The 26,761-nt window shown below is 37.3% G+C and overlaps 1 protein-coding gene across 4 annotated transcripts in view; it reads right to left on the bottom strand.

Annotated features, from left to right (window-relative positions):
* LOC124367892 (diacylglycerol lipase-beta-like) overlaps nt 1-26,761 on the bottom strand; it is a 107,574-nt gene that overhangs the window by 48,263 nt on the left and 32,550 nt on the right. For all 4 annotated transcript variants that reach the window (XM_046825084.1, XM_046825085.1, XM_046825086.1 and 1 more), the window contains exon 2: nt 1,258-1,371. In XM_046825084.1, the coding sequence (XP_046681040.1) occupies nt 1,258-1,352 (95 nt within the window). In that variant the 5' untranslated portion in view covers nt 1,353-1,371. The remainder of the gene's footprint in view (nt 1-1,257; nt 1,372-26,761) is intronic.

The following is a 26,761-nucleotide window of genomic DNA, read 5'->3' as shown; positions in this document are numbered from 1 at the left end:
GGTATGCTCAGCGTTTAATAGAGATTCTTTAAAACTAAGGATTCAAGATGATCTAAACAAAATATCAAATTGGCTAATTCATAACAAACTGATAATAAACTCTTCCAAATCAAAAGTGTTCTATTCTCTGGTCAGAACCAGGACCTTTCACTGGTAAACAATGAATTTTAGCTTTATTGCCACTCACACAGTTGTATTTATGCATGTAAATGTTCACCTATCGCTATTGTAGACTCTGTAAACTATTTGGGAATGGTTATTGACAATAGGCTAAAATGGGATCAGCATGTGAATAAGTTGAGTGGGAAGCTGAGATCGATTAATTACTCTTCAAATGAGGAGCTATTTTGAAAGTAAATATTTAATAAGATTGTATTGCTCGTGGTTTGAGAGTACTTTGCGATACGGGATTATTCATTACGGCAGAACCTACCCAACAATACTGAAAAGTGTAATTGGTTGCCAAAGAAAAGCACTCAGAATTATTTTTAACGTCAATAACAGGAGAGATAGAATTAGTTACCTTTTTAAAGAAAACAACATTCTAACTTTTGATCAAATTCATAAAAAAACTGCTTAATGTACGTTCATAAACATTTTAATGAATTTCCCCTTAAAATTGCTGGCAGGGAAACTAGAGCATCACAATTTATACAGATCCATATTCCAAATTTTATTAAACAAGCCAGCAGACACCAATTTCGTTACATGGCACCAAAGATATTTAACGAAACTGTAAAATGCCTTGGAAATGAAATTATTTTTGACAAAAAACAAAAATTTTAAAATGAAAGTATTTAATTATATTTCAAATTAGATCTTAGCTTTTTAATTCGATAGTATGTATGGTGGAGCCAGTTGTATGGAGCACATTATAAATACCGATAGGTTTTTTACTAAATATTATCACTGCACGTCTATAAAGAGTTTTTAAATACATTCTGTTGTTATTTCTTTGTAGTTGTTTGTTGTTTATTTGTTGATATTTATATTGTTATTGTTTTGTTTATTTATTTATACATTGTCATATAGTTGAAATGTCCATATTTTATAGTATTGTTAGTAAAACTAAACTGACTATATAAAATGAACTGATACTGCCTAGATTTAAGTATATTATTATAATTATCAGTTTATGCCAACTTACTTCCCGCACGCACCTAAAAGGTGCATTGGGAGTGTTAAAAAACTGCATGTATTAGTTGTCTGAATCTTCGGCATGAAATGAAATGCATGAAATGGTCCCAAAAGACTCACCAGATGAGCCGGACGATGAACTCGAACAGGCAAGGGAAGACCATGTCATCGGTGGCGGCGAGCCACTTTCTGCCGAACAGCTTTAGCGCCGGCATCTTGGTCTTGCCGCCCCCGCTGTGAAAGAAAATTACTAACATAAATACCAGGTATTGATTAAAATATTCTACTTCATAAACAACACTTAAGTACCACGAAACTCGTGTTGCGTCCATGATTTGCCTATTGTTGTGCATATCGCGTGTTGCAAGACTCGCAACTGAAGAAGACAGCAATAACATCCTTGAAAGTCGTGTTCCAGTTTTGCCGTAATCAAGGATGACTGTGAACACCAGTACCAAATCCTGTAACTATGAAGAATTGTTCTACCTTTGTCAATAATAAATAAGAAAATGTGGTTTATAAAGCACTTGAAATCTACATAACGTACAAACGCAAAGTTCCAAAATACATGGAAATACACAATCCATTTTCTTATTTCTACAATCTAAACTTTAAGAGCTTTAGCTGCAACAGTTAGCTTGTAAACATTTAGCAGTAAAGACTCAACAAATTTGTATCCTAATCTCTTCCAGCGAATGCCAAGGACTTGGCCTTGTGGATGCCCAACTTCAAAGGACCGGACAAAGTGCCATAGTGATGCCATCCTACTCATTTCAGTACCTCAAGAATAAAATTTCGACACTTTAAAATCATTGCAGTTGTTGAATTCTATACCGATTATTACTCATTTTCAGTATTTTTTATAGACAAGAAAACGGATTCCTAAATAGGATAGAGTTGTTAAAATTATTTTTTATTACTATAGTTCATTTTCGTCTCACAAAAACTTCATCAAATCTTGATGAGGCAATTTAAAAACTATTCTTCCTATAGGTACTGTGGACTTTTTTCTGTGCGGCTGGAAGTGTTAATTAGTAAAAGGAAGTTAAAGGGTTTTCCAGAGCCTACTTACTCATTTACTGGTAGAGATGGTGATAACAATGGAGCGTTTAAATATATTTTCTAACTATTTAATTGTTAGAAATAACCTGTACACTCACACGTACACTTTGTGACAATTTTATCATACTTCTGTGCACGTACTGATAATATTTACCCAAGCAAGTTACATAAAGTTATCATAACCTTGGATAAATAAATCCGACCAAAAAACACCAGGAAAATCCTGTATCCTTTGTTTCATTTCCCTTACAAATTAGACAGAGAACGACGAAGCACAGCGTGCATGTTTAGCTTGAAGACTAAGCACTAGAGATTTCCGGCGCTGTGAAAACGTTGGATGTTATATTCGACAGTGAACTCAGCTTTTCTGGACACGTCCCCATTGCTACTCAGCATGGGTTTGGGATACAGGAATGTGCAGGCACAGTTTGTTCTTGCCAGGGATAGCAAAGATCTACCTGAAGCAATCTTTAATTTTGTCCATGTTTTTTTATTGATATTCTGCATACGGTACCAGCATTTCGAGGGTAGATATTGACTCAAAAAGTACAGAACACGGCCGTACGTTTTATTTACAATTTACGTGAATACAACCACTTATCTGCCCATCGAAGGGCTGCAGGATTGTCGCTTATGGGAACCTGCTACCTAGTCCATCACGTCCTGTCTTCAGGAACCGCGGTACTTGGTAGAGAGACTCCTGTACCGTGGCGAGGTTGCTGATCGCAGAACCTGACAGGACGATCAGCTTCACTTCCCTAGAGTAAGGCTCAAGATAGGGAGGAGAGGCTTTTCTTACTTTGCCCCCAAGTTGTACAAATCCCTCCCCTGTCATCCAAAATCACTCAAGTAGGTTGCCTTTAAAGTCAAGGCATGAGAAATGATGACGATTGACAATTAGGTTAGTATTTTTGTATATTTAAGTTTTTTTTTTTAATTAATTGCAAATAGTTTTAGATTACTGGAAGCTGCTTGTACAGAGAAACACAGACTAATAAAGGCATTATTGATTTGATTTGATCCCAGACACCGAAAGCATTATTAGAACAGTCTAATATTATGGGGAGTGTTGCATATCGCTGAACAATAGGTGTCACAATAGGCTTAACTTTCAATAATCAAATTATGCAACGGTTGGTGTATTAGGAGTCAACGGCCTTGCGGGTACCATCGACTCGGGGCGACTCTAACCCGGGCACTACGTCAATACAAGTCCCGTTGGGTCAAGCTCGTGCCTAACTGATTAGTCCGAGGAGCTCTTCACCTCTTCGGGCGTGCTCAACAATGAGGAGATCTTCCAGCGTGTTGCACTTCATCCCGACAAAGCGGTGGTGGAAGCGGAAGATCTAGAAGGTCTTTGGCTCCACCAAGCTGACCTTTACCAGACATTCGAAGGTCCTTGACCACATGGAGGATCTACACTGTTTTATCACAACTCAATGAGCGTGCTGAAATTTATCTAAAGCGATTCGATGGTCTAAGATACTCATTTCTGCTGTGGACACAGTAGCCAACAGCATCGAGGGTTCACTTACAAAGAAACAACAACTGAAGAACATCCTTGGCTCTCGAGAACCTGAGATGCGTCAAGAATGCCAATGAATGCATAATAAATCGACCTAAACATATCGGAGACCATCAAAGCAAACAATACTGAGTTCAAGGTTGACAATCTATTCAATCACGGCATAGAGAGATAATGATGGTGCAGAAATTGATGTCTAGGTGGTCCTTGACTTTCGTGACTCGGAGGTTTCAATGTCTGGCTGCTTCCTGCCACCGATTAGTGATCACGAAGAGTTCGTCTCTTCTTCTGGGCTCTCTAAACTGTGTAAGGCCTCCCGTTAGCAGATATGACGTGTTAATCCTGACAAAAAAAATTAAACAAACCGGCTTGCGTTTTTGTCGCTTCTAATTAGGGTCAAGATTTTCAAGGACTGGTAGATCCACTTGGCTTGGGCTCTGCCAGGCGTACAATTACACACATTTATCAAAGTATCGATGCATTTAAAACTGTTCAGCAAAAACAGTATGATTATGATTGATAAATCGTATTGACATGAAATATGTTATTCGCACTCAAGTAGTGCGAATAAAAAAGGCGAAAATTAATTGAAAACACAGACATATTTTGTCAGTGAATTCTACGAGTAGTGGCAGTTCTTTATCTCCTTGTCCGATAAGATAGTTTGTAAACATTCTTATCACAAGACGATTCAAGTAAAGGAATTTCTTCGATACTGCACATTATCTATAGTTTGTTTTACATCAGTTTTATTGGAGTCAGTATTTTAAACATTCCTACTTCAACAGTTCCTGCCGTTTACGGTTTCTGCATTTAAATTCTAAATGTACCCAGTTTAATTGAAATCACAGTACATTTGTTAGTGCACTCTACGAGTAGCAGCAGTTATTTATCTCCTTGTCCGATAAGATAGTTTGTAAACATTCTTATCACAAGACGATTCAAGTAAATCAATTTCTTCGATACTGCACATTATCTATAGTTTGTTTTACATCAGTTTTAATGCAGTCAGTATTTTGAACATTCCTACTTCAACAGTTCCTGCGATTTACAATTTTTGCATTCAAATTCCAAATGTACCCAAAATCTTTAAAAATAAATCCTTCTGCGCGATTTGTCGCTAAATTATCATTCTTTTGTTGTTGTTGAGTTAGATTGCGCTAGATTGTTGTAAAGTGATAAGCACTGAAACAAGTATCTATTGTAGGAAAAACTTCCATATGTGTGCTCTATGGATGTCAAATCCAGTTTAAAGTAGCAGATCTGCTGCAAGATGCGAAGCACAGTCCCCAACCTCAAGTTGACGTTTTAGGCATTGGCTAGGCAAGACGTGATAATGACAGTTTAATGACATCTATGGTCAAGTCTACAGTCATCTTATCTCAATTCTTGTACCACATTCAATAGGCTTGAAAAACCTGATGGTAAAGCAAAACCGGAAGGGTTCAATCAGCACCATTTCACCTTCTGCTTAGTGCAGCATCTGAAATCTGACGCTGTCACAGTCTTGACTATAGGAATCTGGAGTCAACGTCCGTCCGAAGGGATCTAAAAAGGTCGGCGACGAAGAAACTCAAAACGAACTCGACATCAGATTCACCTAGATGACAAAAAGAAATTTAATATAGATGAAGAGATTTTCTTATTTATTGCCTCATCAGATGCACAAATGAGTGCACTGCGAAGTAAAGTTTCAGGTATGGTCCCAAATCACTATGGAGCAACCAAGTTTAAAACGTTTTGGGTTTCTTTGTCACCGACTTTTTGGATCTCTTCAAACGGATGTTGACTTCAGAGGATCTTGTCTGAAACCTTACTTAGCAGTGCACTCATTTGTGCATCTAATGAGACAATAAATAATAAAATCTCTTCATCTTTATTAATTTTTTTGTAGTTTAGGTGTCTCTGATGTCGAGTTTGTTTTGAGTTTCTTCGGCGCCGACTTTTTTTATCCCTTCCGACGTCAGATCGGATCCGCCAGCGTCAGATTTCATTTGCTGCACTAAGCAGAAGGTGAAATATAGCTGAACTCAACATTCGTACTGAATCAAACCTTCCCACCATAGCTACCCTCTTACCGTATATAAAATATTCTTCCACATCGAAATCGGGTAAAAGGTATCTCATCATAAACGATTTCTCTAGCCAAGTCTTTATCATAAATATACCACGATAGTAGAAGCTCACGCGAAAATAAGCGGATGCATTTAAATTCCCCTAATTTCCGTCTGAAGGCGCGTATAAGCTACATTAGAAGCACGTTTAGGCAAGCTTACCTGTAGAAACAAAATTTAATTTACTGAAGTACTGGTTACAGTACTTGCTACTTGCAAGTACACACCTTGCACAAACCTGTCTACTCCCAATCAGGAAACAAATACCAATAATTGGTTCTTCTCTACAACTGTGCAATAAACAAAACCATCAGCTGTTACCGAAAACAAACATACGTACATTTTGATGATTTCATTAATCTGTTTTGCAGACAACATGTACATGAAACAGACAGTCTATATTCACACACGTCATAGCGGAAGTAACTGGTGGTCATCATGTGGCTACACTGCCTTAAATGTCATCGTACTATTATTGTGGTCTTACCTGCTCCAGTCAATATCTTGACGGTACATTTGCATATATTTTATCAATGTAAGCACACTGATCTATTCTATGAAAAAAACCCTTAGCATCTGAACTTGACATTCATTTCTATTTTATTGCGTGGAAATAAATTAACGCCATTCTTTGGAAAGGTTGTAAGAGGATAAACATTTGCTTCAAATTGTGATAAATCAAGAATATTCATATGAATTCTAAATGAGGTATCTTAATCATAAAGATTCAAATCAGTGTACCTATGTGATGCTTTAAAGCATCTAGAATGCTTATTGAGAGGGAAACAATTTCATGACGAAGATTTGACTATGCCTATACTCCAGTCTGAACTAAATTATCCTGTTTTGGCAATTTTGAAAATTTAAGGACTACTGCTAGTGGAGCATTCTAAGAGGTAAGCATAATAATTGGGCAATACGTTCAATGATAGCTCTTAATAAACTTGCACACTAATTTGCTTCAATAAGCAAGGAAAAACCGGCATTGTCAGAAAGACATTTTGGAAACAACTTACGAACATTCCATAGCTCTTGGGTTCATTCGATACCTTTCATCGCACGAAAAAGCCTATGAATAAATTATGGTCAACCGTGATCAGCCCAAAGAGAAGCTCCTATTGGTAAAATTCATCGTAACTTCATCTGGTGAAATTCATCGTAACTTCATCCTACGAGGAATTCGCACAGCTTCGCAATTTCCAAGTTTGAAACATCCTCAGTCCGCAGTGAAGATCAGATCACTCCTAATAATCGGACAATACGTTCAGTGATAGCTTCTAATAAACTTGCACACGAATTTGCTTCAATAAGGAAGGTAAAATCGGCAATGTCAGAAAAGCATTTTGGAAATAACTCATGAAAATCATCATGCTCTTGGGTTCATTCGATACCTTTCATCGTAAGAAAATACTTTTGAATTGTGGTCAACCCTAATGAGCCCCAAGAGAAGCTCCTAATTGGGAAATTCATCTTAAGTTCTTCCTACGAGGAATTCGCAAAGCTTCGCAATTTCCAAGTTTGAAACATCCTGAGTGAAGATCAGACCACTCATAATAATCGGGCAATACGTTCAGTGATAGCTTCTAATAAACTTGCACAGGAATTTTCTTCAACAAGGAAGGTAAAACTCATAAACATCATCATGCTCTTGGGTTCATTCGATACCTTTCATCGTAAGAAAATGCCTTTGAATTGTGGTCAACCCTAATGAGCCCCAAGGGAAGCTCCTAATTGGGAAATTCATCTTAAGTTCTTCCTACGAGGAATTCGCAAAGCTTCGCAATTTCCAAGTTTGAAACATCCTGAGTGAAGATCAGACCACTCATAATAATCGAGCAATACGTTCATTGATAGCTTCTAATAAACTTGCGCAGGAATTTGCTTCAACAAGGAAGGTAAAACCAGCATTGTCAGAAAGACAATTTGGAAACAACTCATGAACATCATCATGCTCTTGGGTTCATTCGATACCTCTCATCATAAAAAAAATGCCTTTGAATTATGGTCAACAAAGATGAGCCCAAAGAGTGAAAATTCATGTAAACTTCTTCCTACTGGGAATTCGCAAGGCTTCGCAATTTCCAAGTTTGAAACGTCCTGAGTCGGCAGTGAAGATCAGACCACGGTGGGAGGCATCAGAGAAAGCGGGGAAAGTCCGCGGGGCAGGCAGGATTCTACCGTGTCCTGTCTGGTCCTGCCTCGTCCTGCTGCACCCAACCACATACACATCCGATGTGCTCTGTGAGGCTCCGTTTCACAAAAGCCAGCCTCATCGCGCCAATTGATCCGGCAATTAGGTACGCTTTCACTTTCCCGGCTGTCTGTTCGAGAAACGCGGCGTCACCTTTACAGAGCATCAACACCTAATTACCGTCCCCCGATCACGCCACACGTTGTCACTGGCGTTATGCAATGTCCAGTGCTTCACGAGTGAACATCAGCTCTGCTATCACTGCCACACAAATCCAGATTGGCCAACTCTTAGAGATTATTCTGGTATGAATTTTGTTGAGACACAAACCAAATCCTGATCTCTTGTGTGACTAATACAATCAACAGTTTCACTATGACAGGTTTAAAAAATATGAACTTTAGAATATTTGTAATGCTAAATTTGTTTTTTAACATGGCTGTGTAAATTTTGAATGACACTTCAGGAAAGACTAGAATACATATTCAAGAAATATCATAAGAACCAAATATAGAGAGTTTTATAAAGTAAAATAATTCATTTAGTGACCAAAACACTCTTAATCATTCCTCAAAAAATAATTAAGGCTTCAACATAACAATAAACACATACACAAACATAGCATACATTTTTGACACAACTAACCTAGCCAACCTTTGCTTATAAAAGGTGTTGTTGGCGATGAAAGGTTTGCAAGGATAGTAGGATTTCGGACAATTGCCATCTTTTGCATGTTACAAAATGAATAACACAACGTTTAGAGGACTGATGCACATAGTTAAATAGACACAAAAGAACTCAAAACGACTAGTGTCTTAATTAGACAACTTCAATTAGACAAGCCAAATGAGCTCGGAAGTCCTCCGCACATTACTATTTTTCTGAAAATTCCGATAAATCAACTCAAATAAATGTAAACGCAGATTGTTGTCTTACTATCAGTTCTTTCGATATGATTTGGAAATTTATATTTTATCACTAATCATTCAGAGCTCCTTTATTTTCGATACGAGTACGGGTTTACTTTAGGGGTGTGAGTTCAAATCAAATCACTTTATTTCACATACTTAGTATATACAAGGAAAACAAAGCTTATTCGTATGGAAAATTCCCAAGAAGCAGCAAGACTACAGGTCAGAGTGCTGAGAAGAGTTCTTTCTTATATTTACATATCGTTACATAAAAGCTATATAAATGACAGAATACAAATAAAATTTCTTTAAAAGTATAACCTAAAATACTAACAACTTTGAAAAGAAAGGATTACAACTAACACAAACAAATTGTCTAACAAACAAAAGCAGGACCACGTATGAAAAATTAATTGCTACATTAACGAAATTGATGAAATTTAAATTGACAGGTGCCAAGTTTTATGCAAAGATTAAATTAATAACAAATAGTCATACAACAATTCATTAACAGAGCTTTGGACTGGTAATTCAGGTGTAAGGTGACAACAACAGCGCCTCTGCAGCCCGCCATCCAACACGGAGTAACCATGCTGTCACCTTCCGCTTATACACAATGACGCTGCCACTCTCTGCTTCTTTAATTTCGTTAGGTAAATTTCTATACAGTATTTGTGCCAGATAAAATGAATTACTAATTTCAGAATTATGAATTATGAGTTTTTCAATTAACCGACCCGAAATAGAAACCCCACAATTAATTACAAAATACCACAAATCACGAAGCATCGAGTGCATTTGAAACGGTAGCCAAAACCTGAAATGTAAAAATCACACCGAAACCGATGGAGAATTGTGTTCGCCAAAAATGAACCTTGATTACAATAAACGTTGACAAAATACCACATACTATGGAGATTTAATACACTAAAGCAAAGGCGCTGTTGACGTAGAAACCAACAAAGGCCTATTAAAAGTAAATTACAGTTTAAAACTCTCACGCCTCGTCATGCCGTTGGAATAGGCCACAATATCAGTATTAGTGACGACAATTTGTAACAACATCCAACATTAAAAGCAAATCTACCGAGTACTTAACACGGAGCGAGCTCGTCACTGCACGAAAGTGGTTCCACAACACCGCCTCAGCCTTCGACTACGGGTTTCCCGCGCATTACGAGGCGGTCTTTACATTGTGACACCCGATTAGGGACAAACTAGGATGTGCTTGGAGTCTCTGACGTAATAAAGTGAATTATCTGCCGACGAAAATTACAAGGCGCTACTTATGTAATCGACAATGTCGCCAAGGAGAGGAATCGATTTTACTTTGAAACGGCGCCCTCCCTCAAATTTCATGGAGAATAGGACAAGAAGCTTATAAATTGCACTTGTCCAGTAAGAACCTTTGCGCTGCTTCCGGAGTGACAGGATATTCAGGATGGGTAAGGTTAAGGAGTAGGGGCCGCCTCTTATCGAGATCCATGAGGAAGAATTAGGGCACTACATCTCAAAGTCATGTCTCCCCGGAAGAAGGGGAGGCCATCTCTGAACCAGCCTCTCCAGTCAAAGTACGCAGGGGGTGGCACACCCTTGCTGAGGCTAGCAAGAACCTTTGATAGTTAGGGAACAAACCCCACCAACCCAAACAGTCCTTTTTTTAAGAGAGGCCGAACACCTTTTAAGCCTTATTCTGTCCGCCCTCATGGGCCACTGGCCTGTGCGAGGACCTTATCAAACAGAATAAGGGGGAGAGTCGATACAGTACAAGGTCAATGGTACTGATAAAAAGTGCAATGGTCACAGACAGGATTTGAACCTGCGTTATCTCTAACTGAGACCCAAAGTCCAACGACTTAGACCGCCATCGACACTCCAAACCCACACTAGACTAGACCTATCGAATTACCCTTGCACCCCAGAATCTAGACATTTGCGGTTAGTGATGTGCCGCTCCTGGACATCCATAGGATTGCCCAGATTAAAGTGACACATCGGTTTTTGCTGTGCCCAGTGGTGGGTTCAACTGGAATGTATAAGCCAGGCAGAAGTGATCCCTACTGGGTCGAGAGAAATGTTAGTCTGTTAGAGTAATGTTGGACGATGTTGCCTTATCTTCTGGTAGCTGAGCTGGCAGTTTTTCCTCTATTTAGAGCTACGCTAGACAAAGCTGGTAGGATGAAACGGGTGGTTGCCAAAACTGGCAGCTTGAATCCTTACTGTATTGATATGCCAACTAAAATAACCCAAGTATGTACAGTATTACAAAAACGGACAGTGGTAGGAATGGAAAAAGGTGATTCCAGGGATGCTGGCTTGTGAAACACATGGTTCACAACTGCTCGCGGCTGATCGTATTGAAGCACACGTGAAACGTCTCAATTCAGATACGCTGATATTCTCACCTCCATAAGTACAGACTGCCGCATGCCTGTCTAAAAATGTCTTTATGGCTAAATTAGTGATAGGTTTTCATCTTTTTATTGGAACTGGACATGACAAACTTTGCATTGTACGGAATTTTCCGTATGGAAATGCTTTAACCATAAATACTTGGGGAGGGAATGTGTTTAAATTATTATAGGGAACACTCTCAGCAAGGTGCAGTGGTCGCTCGATCAAGTCATGATTATAGTGCTGGCCTGTCTTCAAGAATTTAGAATATTGAGATCGTTCTCAGTATATGGAGGATGACCCAACAAATTTTCAGCAATATTTATCTTGGATTGAAGCTGAACCCGTGCTCAGGTCCTGGGGACAAACTTCTGACGCGACAGCAAATCGGACTCTCCACGTCTATTGCGCATTGGTTGCTTTGTAAGGGTGCAAGAAACTTCCGGATGGTCTGCCGCAGGGTTGCTATAAGAATAAATAGTGGTTACCGGATATCAGGATGGGACTATTCCTATCGATTTCGAGAGGAGGTGAGATGTCCTACATGGCCTTGACAGGGCGTTTGCCCTTCACAAAGCCCAAGGGCATCTATCAACAACGAAGAGGCAAGAAAAGTTTTCAGCGGTGAACCAGTTTATCGGAGCCATGCAGAGTGGGTAGAGCGGGAAGCATGAGGATTTTTATCTCACCCAGTTCCTGCACGTTCACCCCCTGCAATATATGGAGGGGGGAGGAGAAATTATGCAGAATAAGGCGGATTAATAACCTAATTGGCACGCGTATTAGTTTTTTATCTCAGGAACTTTGTAGCTGACCAGCTTGCACCTCGCGCGCCTTGTACGTAAGTAAAATTTATATTTTCGTATTATGATATGAAAGGGCATAAATTAGCCCTTTCATGCGAGACATCTAATTTTGAATATAATATAAAGTACAGTTGTAACGTACTTTGGTTGATGTTTTATTTGGCAGATTAATACGGATTATAGTGTGGTGATGTCCTTCTGACGAGACCACGTTGTCATGAATCTTAAGTTGTCTCGATAAATGGATAATACCGTCTTTATTTTGTATGAGGCGAGTTTAACTTCGAGTCTCTGAGTTTAACTATGAGTACAACTTTGAGTGCTTCCAGTATTTTCATGTTTTAGACTTCTAGGCTAATAATTTTAACTTTTTCCGACTACTACAGCTGCAATGTCGAGCCAAGATGCTGACGCCCGCGCCCGCCTTAATGGGTGGGTTTTTAACTAAACGACTTCCCTTTTACCAGCATTCAAAACTTAAAGTGACTTACTATTTTCACAGAAAAAACGTAAACACCAACAAAAAGTAAACCTTATAAAACACTCGGAATAGTAAATGAGCTTTATTTCAATCATCCCAAAGTCAAGAACATTCGATGAGCACTGAAACAACAATTCTAGTAAATCACTACAATATTAATGCAGTGCTATTAGAAGGTAGCACGTGGTTATGGCAGATAATTGTGGTACCAAATTAAATTTGCGACCAGGACGGTATTCAAGAGAAGCACGAAATCGTGGAGACGCGCCTCGGCCGCGGCGCCTTCCTCTCATTACGCTTTAATTGGAAGGTAAAAAGCCTCTCGTGGGAGGCACCTTTAAGTGAGATTCCGCTGAGAGTTTATTGTAGAGTCACAAGGTCGGTTCTTGTTTAAACTTGTCTGTCTTGCTTGCGTCAGAGTGTGTTTTATTTGTGTTAACATTCTCTGGATTATACTCAAAATTACGACCGGGTTTAGTGAGTTTGAATAGCAATCTTAACAAGTTTTTACTTAGTATCATGATAACTTCAAGAGAATCTTAAAAGGATTTGAGGCTCTGTTTTTATACTGAGGTTCCATCTAGATCTTACCCTACAAGGTTATGTGAAGTACCTACAGCGACAATTTGTTTCGTAGGAGATAGAGAGATGGATATTGGGGATCTTCTAAACACAATATTCTTCATCAAATTATAGTAAGATCAAGAGTTTTTTTTTTGTACTTTCTGATTAAACGGAGACCACCGATAATAAACGGGATTTAGCAATTTTGAGTGGGCACATACACAATAAATACTAACGGTTAAGTTGGGTTGGGGGTTAGGTTAGGCTAGCCTAGGCTGGGTTTTAGGTTATATGCTATGTTAGATTACGTGTTATGTAGGTTAGGTTAGGTAAGGGGTTAGGTGGTAGGTTAGGGGTCAGGTTTGTTTATGGGTTATGTTATGGATTAGGTTAGGGGTTATGTTAGACTAGGTTAGGTTGGGTGTTTAGTAAACCTAAATCTAAATCGCCTAACCACATCAGCCGCAGCGTGTTTTGAATAGGTGGCCTCTGTTTAATGAGAACAGGTTTGTTTATGGGTTATGTTATGGATTAGGTTAGGGGTTATGTTAGACTAGGTTAGGTTGGGTGTTTAGTAAACCTAAATCTAAATCGCCTAACCACATCAGCCGCAGCGTGTTTTGAATAGGTGGCCTCTGTTTAATGAGAAAGTACAGTTTATTTACCGAAACACCATCTTAAATGTGTTTAAAAATACTGTACTAGAAGCCTCTGATAGCGTAGACTTGTAGTTCAATTTGGACGAGCACACTTGGGTTGAGAATTAGTTTTGAAATTTATGAACTATTAGATGAAAGATCGATTAATTAAACTGTAGAAAAACGTTGCACCATCATTTTCTAAATGAGAACTCGTTTTAGAGAACATGTATTGATTTACCACAAGGAAGAAACCAACTGAGGTGGATGATTCGACAAGATTTTAAAAAACCTTCTAAAATTTCATATGAAGGAAATGGGTCTGTAGTCGTCCACACTACATTGGACACTTTTACCGACTTTCACTCACGATCGATTTAACCATCACGATGGCCACTCCGATATACGCTTGTCGTCTGCGCTCCTGCTGTCCACTCCATCGCTGGTCCAGCCTGTGATGATTTCCCCGAGAGCCACGGTCCGCCCGAGACACGTCAACACGTCAGGGTCGCTGGATTGCATTTTAATGTTGTCCACAAGGCCGACACCATCAGATCAGCCATCGCGCGCGGCTTCCTGCCTGCGCCGTGCCCTGCTGGCTATCCACGCGATGTGTCGTTGGATTGCTGTCCTCCATTCTAGGTTACAAAATACACGATGTTAACCGATAACTTGCGATGTACTTTCTAGTAGGAGGTGAAACACTACGACTAATTATTGCAGGTGCAACAACATGACAGCACAGAACATTGTATAACCATTCTCTAGTCCGAACCATAATCTGGACGGTTAATCGAAATTTCCTGTCCAGAGAAGTTACACCAACAATTAGTTAGCAGCCGGAGAAGTTAAACAGCCATTTCCGGCCAGGGTTTTTCCACTGTCCGGCTGAGGAAGTTACGCAAAACGATAATTGATTTTAGAAAGATAAGACTAGGAATAATCCCGAGTGTAGCTTCCCATAGCGAAGTACTCGTGGTGCTGAAGAAATCAAACTCGCGAAATACTGTGGTTGTGGAGAATATTTTAAGTAATACGGTGATTACCAATAAAAAAAACTGCACGATTCGATTTCTTAATAGCCAATTCGTTTTTTATATCGTTGGAAACATTTATAGAAACAACGGGAGGCCGGAATTTACAAGAGGAAAGGTATAATCTGTAGTGCGCAGTATCCGACATACCGGTTGTTTTTTTTTAATCCAGTGATACCTAAATGTCCGGATGTGCCAGCAACCAAAACAACTCGACACTGTCATTGATTGCATATCTGCATATACAGAGTGTTCATTTGAAAACTTCACACTCGTATTAAAAGACAGTCCAAATATCGAAATTCTGTAAACGTGAGTGTATAGTACTAATTGAGGGAACAAAAAATTTCATAATGGGGGTGCTTACCCCCATGCCATGCCCTCCGTACCCAAACCCAAACTTTTGAAATGGCAACTAATACCTTGTGGTACCTCAAATTGAAGTTTATAAAAATTCTGTATTTTGGTAAAAAAAATTGAAATCGGCCAAGCCGCTTGGCATCAGCAGCCAATTTTGTAATTTCTTACATTATAATTATCAGTCTACAAACTACTGTACTGCTGCTCTTATTAAGCCTTTTAATACGAGTTTGAAGTTTTCAAATGACACCCTGCATTTATATCTGCATATATTAAGATGCGTTACATAATTCTAAGCGCACAAAGCGCTACAATATTTTAAGTTATAATTTTTGTAATTTTCTTAGAGGCATTCCAAGTGTTTTTGGAAACGTTACTACATTTTAAATATACATATACGTCCTTTTGTGACCATCCTGGAAATTTTACTTGAATTACTGAAATAACAATTGAGCTGGCTACGCAAACGTGAATCAAAATCAACAATTTCGGGACGTTCAGAACTCGTAAAGGGATTTTGTTCATTTTAAATAAACGGTATAATTTATTGAAGAGAAAAACATTCTACTGTGCGAATACACACATTTCAGAATAAAAGCGTTGTACCGTATATTGCAAATAAAAAAATTGAAAGTCATTAAAATTGTTATGATATGAGTACACTTTATTACTTACATTAGTGTTCATCTGATCATAACAGATGAATATCTCAACCAACATTATTCTTCCGCTGTAAGTATTAATAGCAATATCTCATCAATATGTTCTTTTTAAAATTTAAAATAGCAGATTTTATACAGAAATGTGAACATACTATCTTGATTTTGAAAAGACTACAATAAACTGGAAAGTGTAAGAGTGCCTATTAATCGTTGTTCAGCTATTAAATTTTAATTCTGTCCTCTTCCACTAAAATACCCACTGATAAAAACAAATTTGAGACAAGTTGTTTATGGTTTTTAGTGATATGTGCTCCAACATAACTTTTTAAAATCGGAGACCTACTTACAACCTTGAACAAAACAACTAAACAGTTGATTCAACTTGAATGTTGAATTTAGTTTCTGTTTTAGTGTTGAACTGCAAATTAGAACCCCTGTAAAGAAACGTTCATTTTAAAAGGTCAAGCTGGTTAGCTCTCGGCAGCTCATCGGAGGCACAACTTTTTAAACGGGACTTGGGTTTAAAACTGCTTTATAAATAGGAACATGCCTGAAATTCCTTAAATGTTTCACTATTAAAACTTTGACTTTGGTGACTCAATACAAATGAATTGTTCAAAAATGAGTTTATCTTTGGTTCATCTTCCCTTTATTGCAGCGTCTGGTATCTGACACTGTTTCAGACTTGACCCTGAAATCTGGAGTCATGTTCGTTTGAAGAGAGCCAAATAAAGTCGACGACGAAGAAGCTCAAAACGAACCTTTACATCAGAGACACCTAGACTACAAGATACAACAATGTAGTGTAATCTAGGTGAAGTTGCTGTCTTATTGTCTCATCAGGTGCACAATTGAGTGCACTACGATGTGACAGACATGACCTTAAGCGTGATGCAGCAACCGAGCCTTCCACACATAACATAGCTATGGTTGGAAGGGTTGATAAAATTTAAATGTTGGATTTAGCTCCAGTTCAATTTCCTTTCTCAAATTCCAGGAGTCAAGTCTGAGACAGCGTCAGATACCAGACGCTGCAATAAAAGGAATGTGAACTGGAGCTAAATTCAAAAACAGTTGAATTAAATATTCCTATTACTGGTTCATTGTATCAAACGCACCTTTAATCGAACATGGATTATCTTTGATGATCAGGATGAGGTGGAGAGAGCTGTTCAGGGGGGGGGGAAGGAAACGGTACTTCCAGGCTTTGCCCTCCAAACCATATAGCCTATACCCAGCCCTGGGCCACATAACCACATTGAACCCCAGCCAAAAACACAATCTCTAGCAGTGTTTGGAATTCAGACCACAGCCGCATAAACATCTCCAACCGGACCAAAGGCCAAGCAGGAAGATCAAGATACTAAACCTGCAAGGCTGGAGGTGCGATACTCGGAGGAGCGAGGACGCTGGGTTCAAGGAGAATCTTGATGGAACGCGGGTCCTCCACGTTATTAAGGACACGACAGGCCATTCTGTAAATCGTGTCGCTGTCTGTCTGTCCGTCAGTACGATAACTCTAAGTCCCTCTTGCTCCATGGAAACTCCCTATTGATTTTGGGATCAAAAAGTTCAAGGGCGGCAAAGTTGCAATTGACTCTTGACAAAAATGTCCTAGAGTATTAAAATTGGAACATAAATTCCTCTTCTTCTACAGGAAATCCCTATTGATTTTGGGGTCAAAAGGTACAGCAATGAAATTTTAAGTAATTCTTGACAAAACGATCCTAGAGACTTACAACTTACTGCTAAGGTCGGGAAAGGCGCAAGTAACTCCCTAAATAAATGCCGGGTTACGGTTCGGTGAATTCTGTCCGACCCTTCGATACTCATTGTATCAGCTTATCATCTGTGAATATTTGCTCAGTTCAAGGCGTATTTTACCAGTTCTGTTTTATTCGTGAATTAAACCACCAACGCTGTATTTATATATTGTATTATAATGTATATTGCTGACAATGTTGAGTGCAACTAGGAAAGTAAGTAATTTGACCTAAAAACGGCTGCTCGTGGCGCAAAAACATTGGAGATTATTTCTTGCCTACATTTTTTGGATACGAAACGCACTTAACTACAATTTTGATTAATATTGATAAGAATTAAGTTAATTGATGTACGCAAGCCATAGCTAAGATGTAAACGGTTTTTATTTTATTCTTGGACGGAATGCGTTCACACGCACGCACACACGCACGCACGCGCGCGCACACACACACACACACACACACACACACACGCACACACGCACACACACACAGAAGGTAAAGATGAAAGCCCGTCAATTTATTACAGATGGCTCTTGATGAATCTCATTGTTGTTACTCGTTATTGGATATCCATGGATTATTTATTGTTATAGGTGTTCTTGTTTATTGTTGTGTAATGGATGATTTATTGATTGTTATTAAGTATAGAATTTATAATTTATTGTTATTGAGTATTATACATAGTTTATTTATTGTTGCTTGTTGTGTTTTAATTGCTGGTTGTTATGCATTATTTATAGTTTAATAATGTTAAATTGATGAAAGAGTTTATGGGGTAAGGTATTGGGTGATACATGTCAGCTTTAGAATGTTGGAAAACTTTAGTGGTTAGTGGTTGCAACCTTGGCACTCTTAGACTTGTTATAGTAGTGTAGTGGAGTTACAATGTATATATATGTATTAGTGTAGTAAAGCCTGGTGGGTATATTGTGTACAATGACTGTAATATGTGTATGTATAAAATCTGCAAGTACAACCAAAATGGACTGGCCGAATATGAGATTTAATTTGTATTAAATAAAAATATATTGTATCCCGCACGAGCTATTGCGCATGGGACATGTGAAATATTGTAAACAGTGTATTTTTTTGAATAAAGCATTTTTGAACTTGAACTTGAACACACACACACACACACACACACACACACACACACACACACACACACACACACACACACACACACACATATCCTCACACAGGCCAAAATAAATCCAAAAAGAGATGGGCAAACATGGTTCTGAACCATTGATTGCACTTTTTCAAAGTTGAATGAATCCTTCCAAATTTTAAAAGTTAACGTTTTTATGGTTACACTATTCGGTTGAATAGCATCGAATTAATATTTTGGTGTACTTTCTAGTAGGAGGTGCAAACACTACGACTAATTGCAGGTGCAACAACATGACAGCACAGAACATTGTATAACCATTCTCTAGTCCGAACCATAATCTGGACGGTTAATAGAAATTTCCTGTCCCGAGAAGTTACAACAAAAATTAACAGCAGGAGAAGTTAAACAGCCTATTTCCGGCCCGGGTTTTTTCCACTGTCCGGCTGAGGAAGTTACGCAAAACGATAAATCGTGATAAATTAATACCGGATCTAATTTATCCATTTCTCGTGCACAATTTTAACGGGTGGTAACCATATGCGAAAATAATACTACTATTAAAAAAATTTAACTAATTTGCTTAGATTTTTTTTGAAAACTAGCTCTAATTGGAAACATAGGTAGAGAAAAAGACGTATTTTACTCTGAAATGGACACTAGTAGTGTGTCGAGTTTCTGACACACCCAGATTTGGCAAACTGAGTTAATACAATATAAATAAATGAATCACCGAGCTTCTAGGACACACGACGCAACAAAGAAGTTAGGCGGGGGCCAGTCTCAGAGTGAAAGTGGCTTCCTATCGGAGCTGTTACTTCAGTGGCCGACACAAGTGTGTCAGTTAGTGCCATGCCCTGGCCTTCTGTGTGGCTGCGTACCGTACAGTAGTCTGTGTATCCTCACAGCATTTCTTGGACAATGATTGATTCTAGGACACGACACAACGAAGTAAGGCGGGAGTCTGCTACAGAATGATAGTGAAAGTGGCTTCCTATCGGAGCTGTTACTTCAGTGGCCGACACAAGTGTGTCAGTTAGCGCCATGCCCTGGCCTTCTGTGTGGCTGCGTACCGTACAGTAGTCTGTGTATCCTCACAGCATTTCTTGGACAATGATTGATTCTAGGACATACGACACAACAAAGTGAGGCGGGAGTCTGCTACAGAATGAAAGTGAAAGTGGCTTCCTATCGGAGCTGTTACTTCAGTGGCCGACACAAGTGTGTCAGTTAGTGCCATGCCCTGGCCTTCTGTGTGGCTGCGTACCGTACAGTAGTCTGTGTATCCTCACAGCATTTCTTGGACAATGATTGATTCTAGGACACGACACAACGAAGTAAGGCGGGAGTCTGCTACAGAATGATAGTGAAAGTGGCTTCCTATCGGAGCTGTTACTTCAGTGGCCAACACAAGTGTGTCAGTTAGCGCCATGCCCTGGCCTTCTGTGTGGCTGCGTACCGTACAGTAGTCTGTGTATCCTCACAGCATTTCTTGTACAATGATTGATGTGGATTATGTTTGTCCGCAAAAATCATCGGCTCTAAAAATGGTGCTAAAAAATCTTCGTTGCTATTTTCCTGTAATGAAAGTGTAGCTTGTGATAAATTATTTGAGAGTTTATATTATAAATAAAATCCTACTAATAGCTAAGTATTTAGGTTCCGATTGAATCTCTGGTTTTTCCACGTAGGCTACAAGTATTCTACAATACACTTTAATAGAAATTTACAAACCCTTGGACAGTATTATACTAAAATAATAAAAAGGTTTCTTCCTAATATTTTATCACAATTTAAGAATAAAGAGAGAAACAGCATTTTTAGAACACTAAGTAAAACAATTGTAGTGTAAAAAGTTGTAAATACCCAAAATCAACCAAACGCACTCAATTTTTTTTTATTTTTGAATGTTAATATTGTTGCCAATTCCACTTTAAGTCATCAAATGACTTTCAATCAATGTTTGCTCAACAATTCTTAAAAATTAAAAAGTGTTTTATAACGCTCCGAAATTGAAAATACCCTCATTTTGAGTATTTACATGGCCATTGAGTAAATACCCATTTTTTATTTATCTTTTACCACATCACTAGACGGGTGCGATATTTTTAAAACACTACACAAAAATTACAACGCTATAATAATTTAAATAATATTTAATGAGATGAGTTAGTAGGAAATTATACGATACCTTGCTTGTTTCGCTAGATGTTTCCTGGGCTTTTAGAATGTATAAAACTTTTATTTATTTGTACCACAAATCATTCCCTAACTCTTCTCTAATTTTTTCCACATCAAACACTAGAAACTATAAAACGCCATTGTAAAGTACAATGACGTCATCATTTGACAGTTCCATTTCGAGTGACTATTCTGGGAGATCACTAGCACTTGCTTCCTTCTAGTGTGACCATAACGCTGATTGGGCAGCTTCCACAAGAGTGCACCACAAGTAGTCTAACACCACAGAACGCACTCTGTGGCGTCTGCCGCAGTTATCGTATTAAATGATCATTTTGTTCTCACATCGTATTTTTGTTTTGTTTAGCAAACTTATAACCAACCATTTAATACGTAAATTAATATTAAATCAACGTCAGCCAGCTGTATATGTTTAGCCCTGGATTCATGTATTGAGCATTTTTCAAAATTAAACCTGAGTCAACAGTTCTAAATCGAATGCAATCAACTTTTGCCTTCGGCAAAGAGAACCCGAGAACCTCGCAGCCGCGATGGTGGATGATATCCTCCTAGAGGAAACTGATTCCACCAATTTCCTAGGATGCATCTAGATCGAGGGCTGAGCTGGGATAATCACATTGAAAGCATCCGTTCTAGGGTTTCTTCAGGTATTTATGCCTTACGAAACCTTGCCAAATTCTGCCCTGTGGATATACTAAGAACGGCCTACTTTGGCCTTGTGTACTCCCATCTGACATACGGCTTAAGGTTATGGGGCACCTGTTCTTAATACAAATTCCAAAGGGTATTTAGAAGTCAAAAGAAAGTTGTACGAATCATTTCAGAATTGAGTTTCAGAGACTCTTGTGAGGATGCCTTCAGGCAAGCTTAGATTGTTGATGTTCTGTATATCCTTGAAGTGGCCCTGTACTGTCGATTCAAGTGTGACTTGGTCCAAGGCAGGAGCGTTCACCAATACAGGACTAGAGGCAGGGACGACTTCCACGTACAACAACACAGAACACAGAGGTTGGTGTCAGACTGATCAATAGGCTCCCCGAGGAAATAAAACAATTGACTGACCCTAAACAATTCAAAGGCACCTATTGGTGTCTAGGGTGTTCTACTCAGTTCACGAATTTATAATGAGCCGTTGGGATGCAGTTCAAAACTAATATGATCGTTCATCTCGTTCTGATATAAAGTGTATCAAAAACGGCTGACAAGAGCGAATGACATTTGAGTGAACGAAAGAAATCGTAATGTGTGAGTGAGTGAAGGGCAGTTTACGGAAAAATGATATGCGATCACTTCTGTATACAGAAACACAAAATACTGACGTTTCTATGCAATTGTGAAAATTGTTACCACAATACAGATTTATTATTATTATTACTATATAAGGATCGAATTTTTGGCTCAACATTAAAACGCAGTCTCTTTATCTTTTTCACTGAAGGCGATTTAACTTTTATTTCTGTATCTGGTGGTTTTAAGTATATCAAACTACAAAATATCATACGATAAAAATATAATTTTTCATTTTTAACTGTTCGATGCCCCTCTTAGGTCGGCCGATTCCTACCGAATCAAGCGCGGTAGAATTTCGTGTCTCTAGGGGAAATTCCTCTATCGATTCCACGAAAAACCCAGGTTGTGCACTTACACTGCGCAAATTAGCTCTTCGCTCCTGCACTAATTGGACTGGGGTAGCCCGGCCTTGAACAATAACAAGTATTCTATTCCAATAAGATTTCCCATTGTCTCACATAACAGGGATAGTAATTATTTTAAAAGATTGTGCGTCATCGATTAAGAGTTAAACTGTACTACCTTTGCCATAATGTAACATAACTCACATTATAAGTTATGCGACTAATTTAAGTTACGAAACAATGAAAATTTCTGTAAAATCACAAATCTGTAATATAATAATGGAGAATGCACGCTAGAAGAGTAGGTTATAATAACAATAACAGTAAGACCAATTGGCACACTAGGAAGGTCAAGGAGAGCTCTCAGCCTAATTACTTCCTTGCTTAAGCAGCCATAGAGGAAGAAATTTTAAGGATAAATATTTTTTATTTTAATACTATGGATTGTGTGATTAGTAAAGAACTCAGTTTGTTTGGTGTTAATAAAATGCAGAATAATTTACGCTGAAACATTTCCTTTTTGTAACAAATTGTAAACGACCTATGTATATGTGAATCAATGACAACGTCTAGCGCGAAATTATGGAGGGAAATTAATTTTAATTAAATGTGTGACATATGCCAGGTAATTATTTCGGAAAGGACAACAAGCAGGGCAGTTTGGAGGCGTGGAATGTCCCTGTAACAAAATATGTGACTGGGAGTCACTTCCGGACAATTATTGAGTTTTAAGATCTGATAAGGGTCTTACATGTGTTTTATACCTGTTTTTGTTGCACTTTGTGTATCTCAGAATGTAAGCACAAACACCACTTGGTGATACTTACAACACACTCCAGCCAACGATCTCAAAGCGTCCAACACTATTAAAGTTAACTTTCACTTTCGTGGATTTTATGATAGATAAAATGACACTTAAATGATAGTTTAGGCCTATTTTTGAAAGAAAATTGTTACTGAGGAAAACCTTTTACAAAACTAAGGCTAAATAATCGATGATTTCCTGTTTTATGAGAACAAATCAATGTTAAGTCATCTAATTTATGGGAAATGTAGAGACCGATTGATTAAAACGTAAGTAATTAAAGTTCTTCTGTGTAATGAGATAAATCAATGTAAAGTCGTCTAATTTATGAGAAATGTACTGACCGATTGATTAAGACATGAATAATTAACGTTCTTCTGTGTAATCAGATAAATCAATGTTAAGTCGTCTAATTTATGAGAAATGTACTGACCGATTGATTAAGACAGGAATAATTAACGTTCTTCTGTGTAATGAGATAAATCAATGTTAAATAGTCGAATTTATGAGAAATGTAGTGACCGATTGATTAAGACAATAATTAACGTTCTTCTGTGTAATGAGATAAATCAATGTTAAGTCGTCTAATTTATGAGAAATGTAGTGACCGATTGATTAAGACAATAATTAACGTTCTTCTGTGTAATGCGATAAATCAATGTTAAGTCGTCGAATTTATGAGAAATGTAGTGACCGATTGATTAAGACATGAATAATTAACGTTCTTCTGTGTAATGAGATAAATCAATGTTAAGTAGTCGAATTTATGAGAAATGTAGTGACCGATTGATTAAGACATGAATAATTAACGTTCTTCTGTGTAATGAGATAAATCAATGTTAAGTAGTCGAATTTAAGAGAAATGTAGTGACCGATTGACTTAGACATAAGTAATTAAAGTTCTTCTGTGTAATGAGATAAATCAATGTTAAGTAGTCGAATTTAAGAGAAATGTAGTGACCGATTGACTTAGACATAAGTAATTAAAGTTCTTCTGTGTAATGAGATAAATCAATGTTAAGTAGTCGAGTTTTAAGAGAAATGTAGTGACCGATTGATTAAGACAGGAATAATTAACGTTCTTCTGTGTAATGACATAAATCAATGTTAAGTCGTCGAATTTATGAGAAATGTAGAGACCGATTGATTAAGACATGAATAATTAAAGTTCTTCTGTGTAATGAGATAAATCAATGTTACGTAGTCGAGTTTTAAGAAAATTGTAGTGACCGATTGACTTTGACATAAGTAATAAAAGTTCTTCTGTGTAATGAGATAAATCAATGTTAAGTAGTCGAATTTATGAGAAATGTAGTGACCGATTGATTAAGACATGAATAATTAACGTTCTTCTGTGTAATGAGATAAATCAATGTTATGTAGTCGAATTTATGAGAAATGTAGTGACCGATTGATTAAGACATAAGTAATTAAAGTTCTTCTGTGTAATGAGATAAATCAATGTTAAGTAGTCGAATTTATGAGAAATGTAGTGACCGATTGATTAAGACATGAATAATTAACGTTCTTCTGTGTAATGAGATAAATCAATGTTAAGTAGTCGAATTTATGAGAAATGTAGTGACCGATTGATTAAGACATGAATAATTAACGTTCTTCTGTGTAATGAGATAAATCAATGTTAAGTAGTCGAATTTATGAGAAATGTAGTGACCGATTGATTAAGACATAAGTAATTAAAGTTCTTCTGTGTAATGAGATAAATCAATGTTAAGTACCTAGTCGAGTTTTAAGAGAAATGTAGTGACCGATTGACTTTGACATAAGTAATTAAAGTTCTTCTGTGTAATGAGATAAATCAATGTTACGTAGTCGAGTTTTAAGAGAAATGTAGTGACCGATTGACTTAGACATAAGTAATTAAAGTTCTTCTGTGTAATGAGATAAATCAATGTTAAGTACCTAGTCGAGTTTTAAGAGAAATGTAGTGACCGATTGACTTTGAAATAAGTAATTAAAGTTCTTCTGTGTAATGAGATAAATCAATGTTAAGTACCTAGTCGAGTTTTAAGAGAAATGTAGTGACCGATTGACTTTGACATAAGTAATTAAAGTTCTTCTGTGTAATGAGATAAATCAATGTTAAGTAGTCGAGTTTTAAGAGAAATGTAGTGACCGATTGACTTTGACATAAGTAATTAAAGTTCTTCTGTGTAATGAGATAAATCAACGTTAAGTAGTCGAGTTTTATGAGAAATGTAGTGACCGATTGACTTTGACATAAGTAATTAAAGTTCTTCTGTGTAATGAGATAAATCAATGTTAAGTAGTCGAATTTATGAGAAATGTAGTGACCGATTGACTTAGATATAAGTAATTAAAGTTCTTCTGTGTAATGAGATAAATCAATGTTACGTAGTCGAGTTTTAAGATAAATGTAGTGACCGATTAATTAAGACATAAGTAATTAAAGTTCTTCTGTGTAATGAGATAAATCAATGTTAAGTAGTCGAATTTTAAGATAAAATGTAGTGACCGATTAATTAAGACATAAGTAATTAAAGTTCTTCTGAGTAATGAGATAAATCAATGTTAAGTAGTCGAATTTATGAGAAATGTAGTGACCGATTGATTAAGACATGAATAATTAACGTTCTTCTGTGTAATGAGATAAATCAATGTTAAGTAGTAGAGTTTTAAGAGAAATGTAGTGACCGATTGACTTTGACATAAGTAATTAAAGTTCTTCTGTGTAATGAGATAAATCAATGTTAAGTAGTCGAATTTATGAGAAATGTAGTGACCGATTGACTTTGACATAAGTAATTAAAGTTCTTCTGTGTAATGAGATAAATCAATGTTAAGTAGTCGAATTTATGAGAAATGTAGTGACCGATTGATTAAGACAGGAATAATTAACGTTCTTCTGTGTAATGAGATAAATCAATGTTAAGTAGTCGAATTTAAGAGAAATGTAGTGACCGATTGATTAAGACATAAGTAATTAAAGTTCTTCTGTGTAATGAGATAAATCAATGTTAAGTAGTCGAATTTATGAGAAATGTAGTGACCGATTGATTAAGACAGGAATAATTAACGTTCTTCTGTGTAATGAGATAAATCAATGTTAAGTAGTCGAATTTAAGAGAAATGTAGTGACCGACTGATTAAGACATAAGTAATTAAAGTTCTTCTGTGTAATGAGATAAATCAATGTTAAGTAGTCGAGTTTTAAGAGAAATGTAGTGACCGATTGATTAAGACATGAATAATTAACGTTCTTCTGTGTAATGAGATAAATCAATGTTAAGTAGTCGAATTTAAGAGAAATGTAGTGACCGATTGACTTAGACATAAGTAATTAAAGTTCTTCTGTGTAATGAGATAAATCAATGTTAAGTAG

Source organism: Homalodisca vitripennis, chromosome 8, assembly GCF_021130785.1.
Source record: "Homalodisca vitripennis isolate AUS2020 chromosome 8, UT_GWSS_2.1, whole genome shotgun sequence".
Lineage (NCBI taxonomy): Eukaryota > Metazoa > Arthropoda > Insecta > Hemiptera > Cicadellidae > Homalodisca > Homalodisca vitripennis.
The sequence above is the reverse complement of the archived record's forward strand: the minus strand, read 5'-3'. Positions and strand labels throughout refer to the sequence as shown.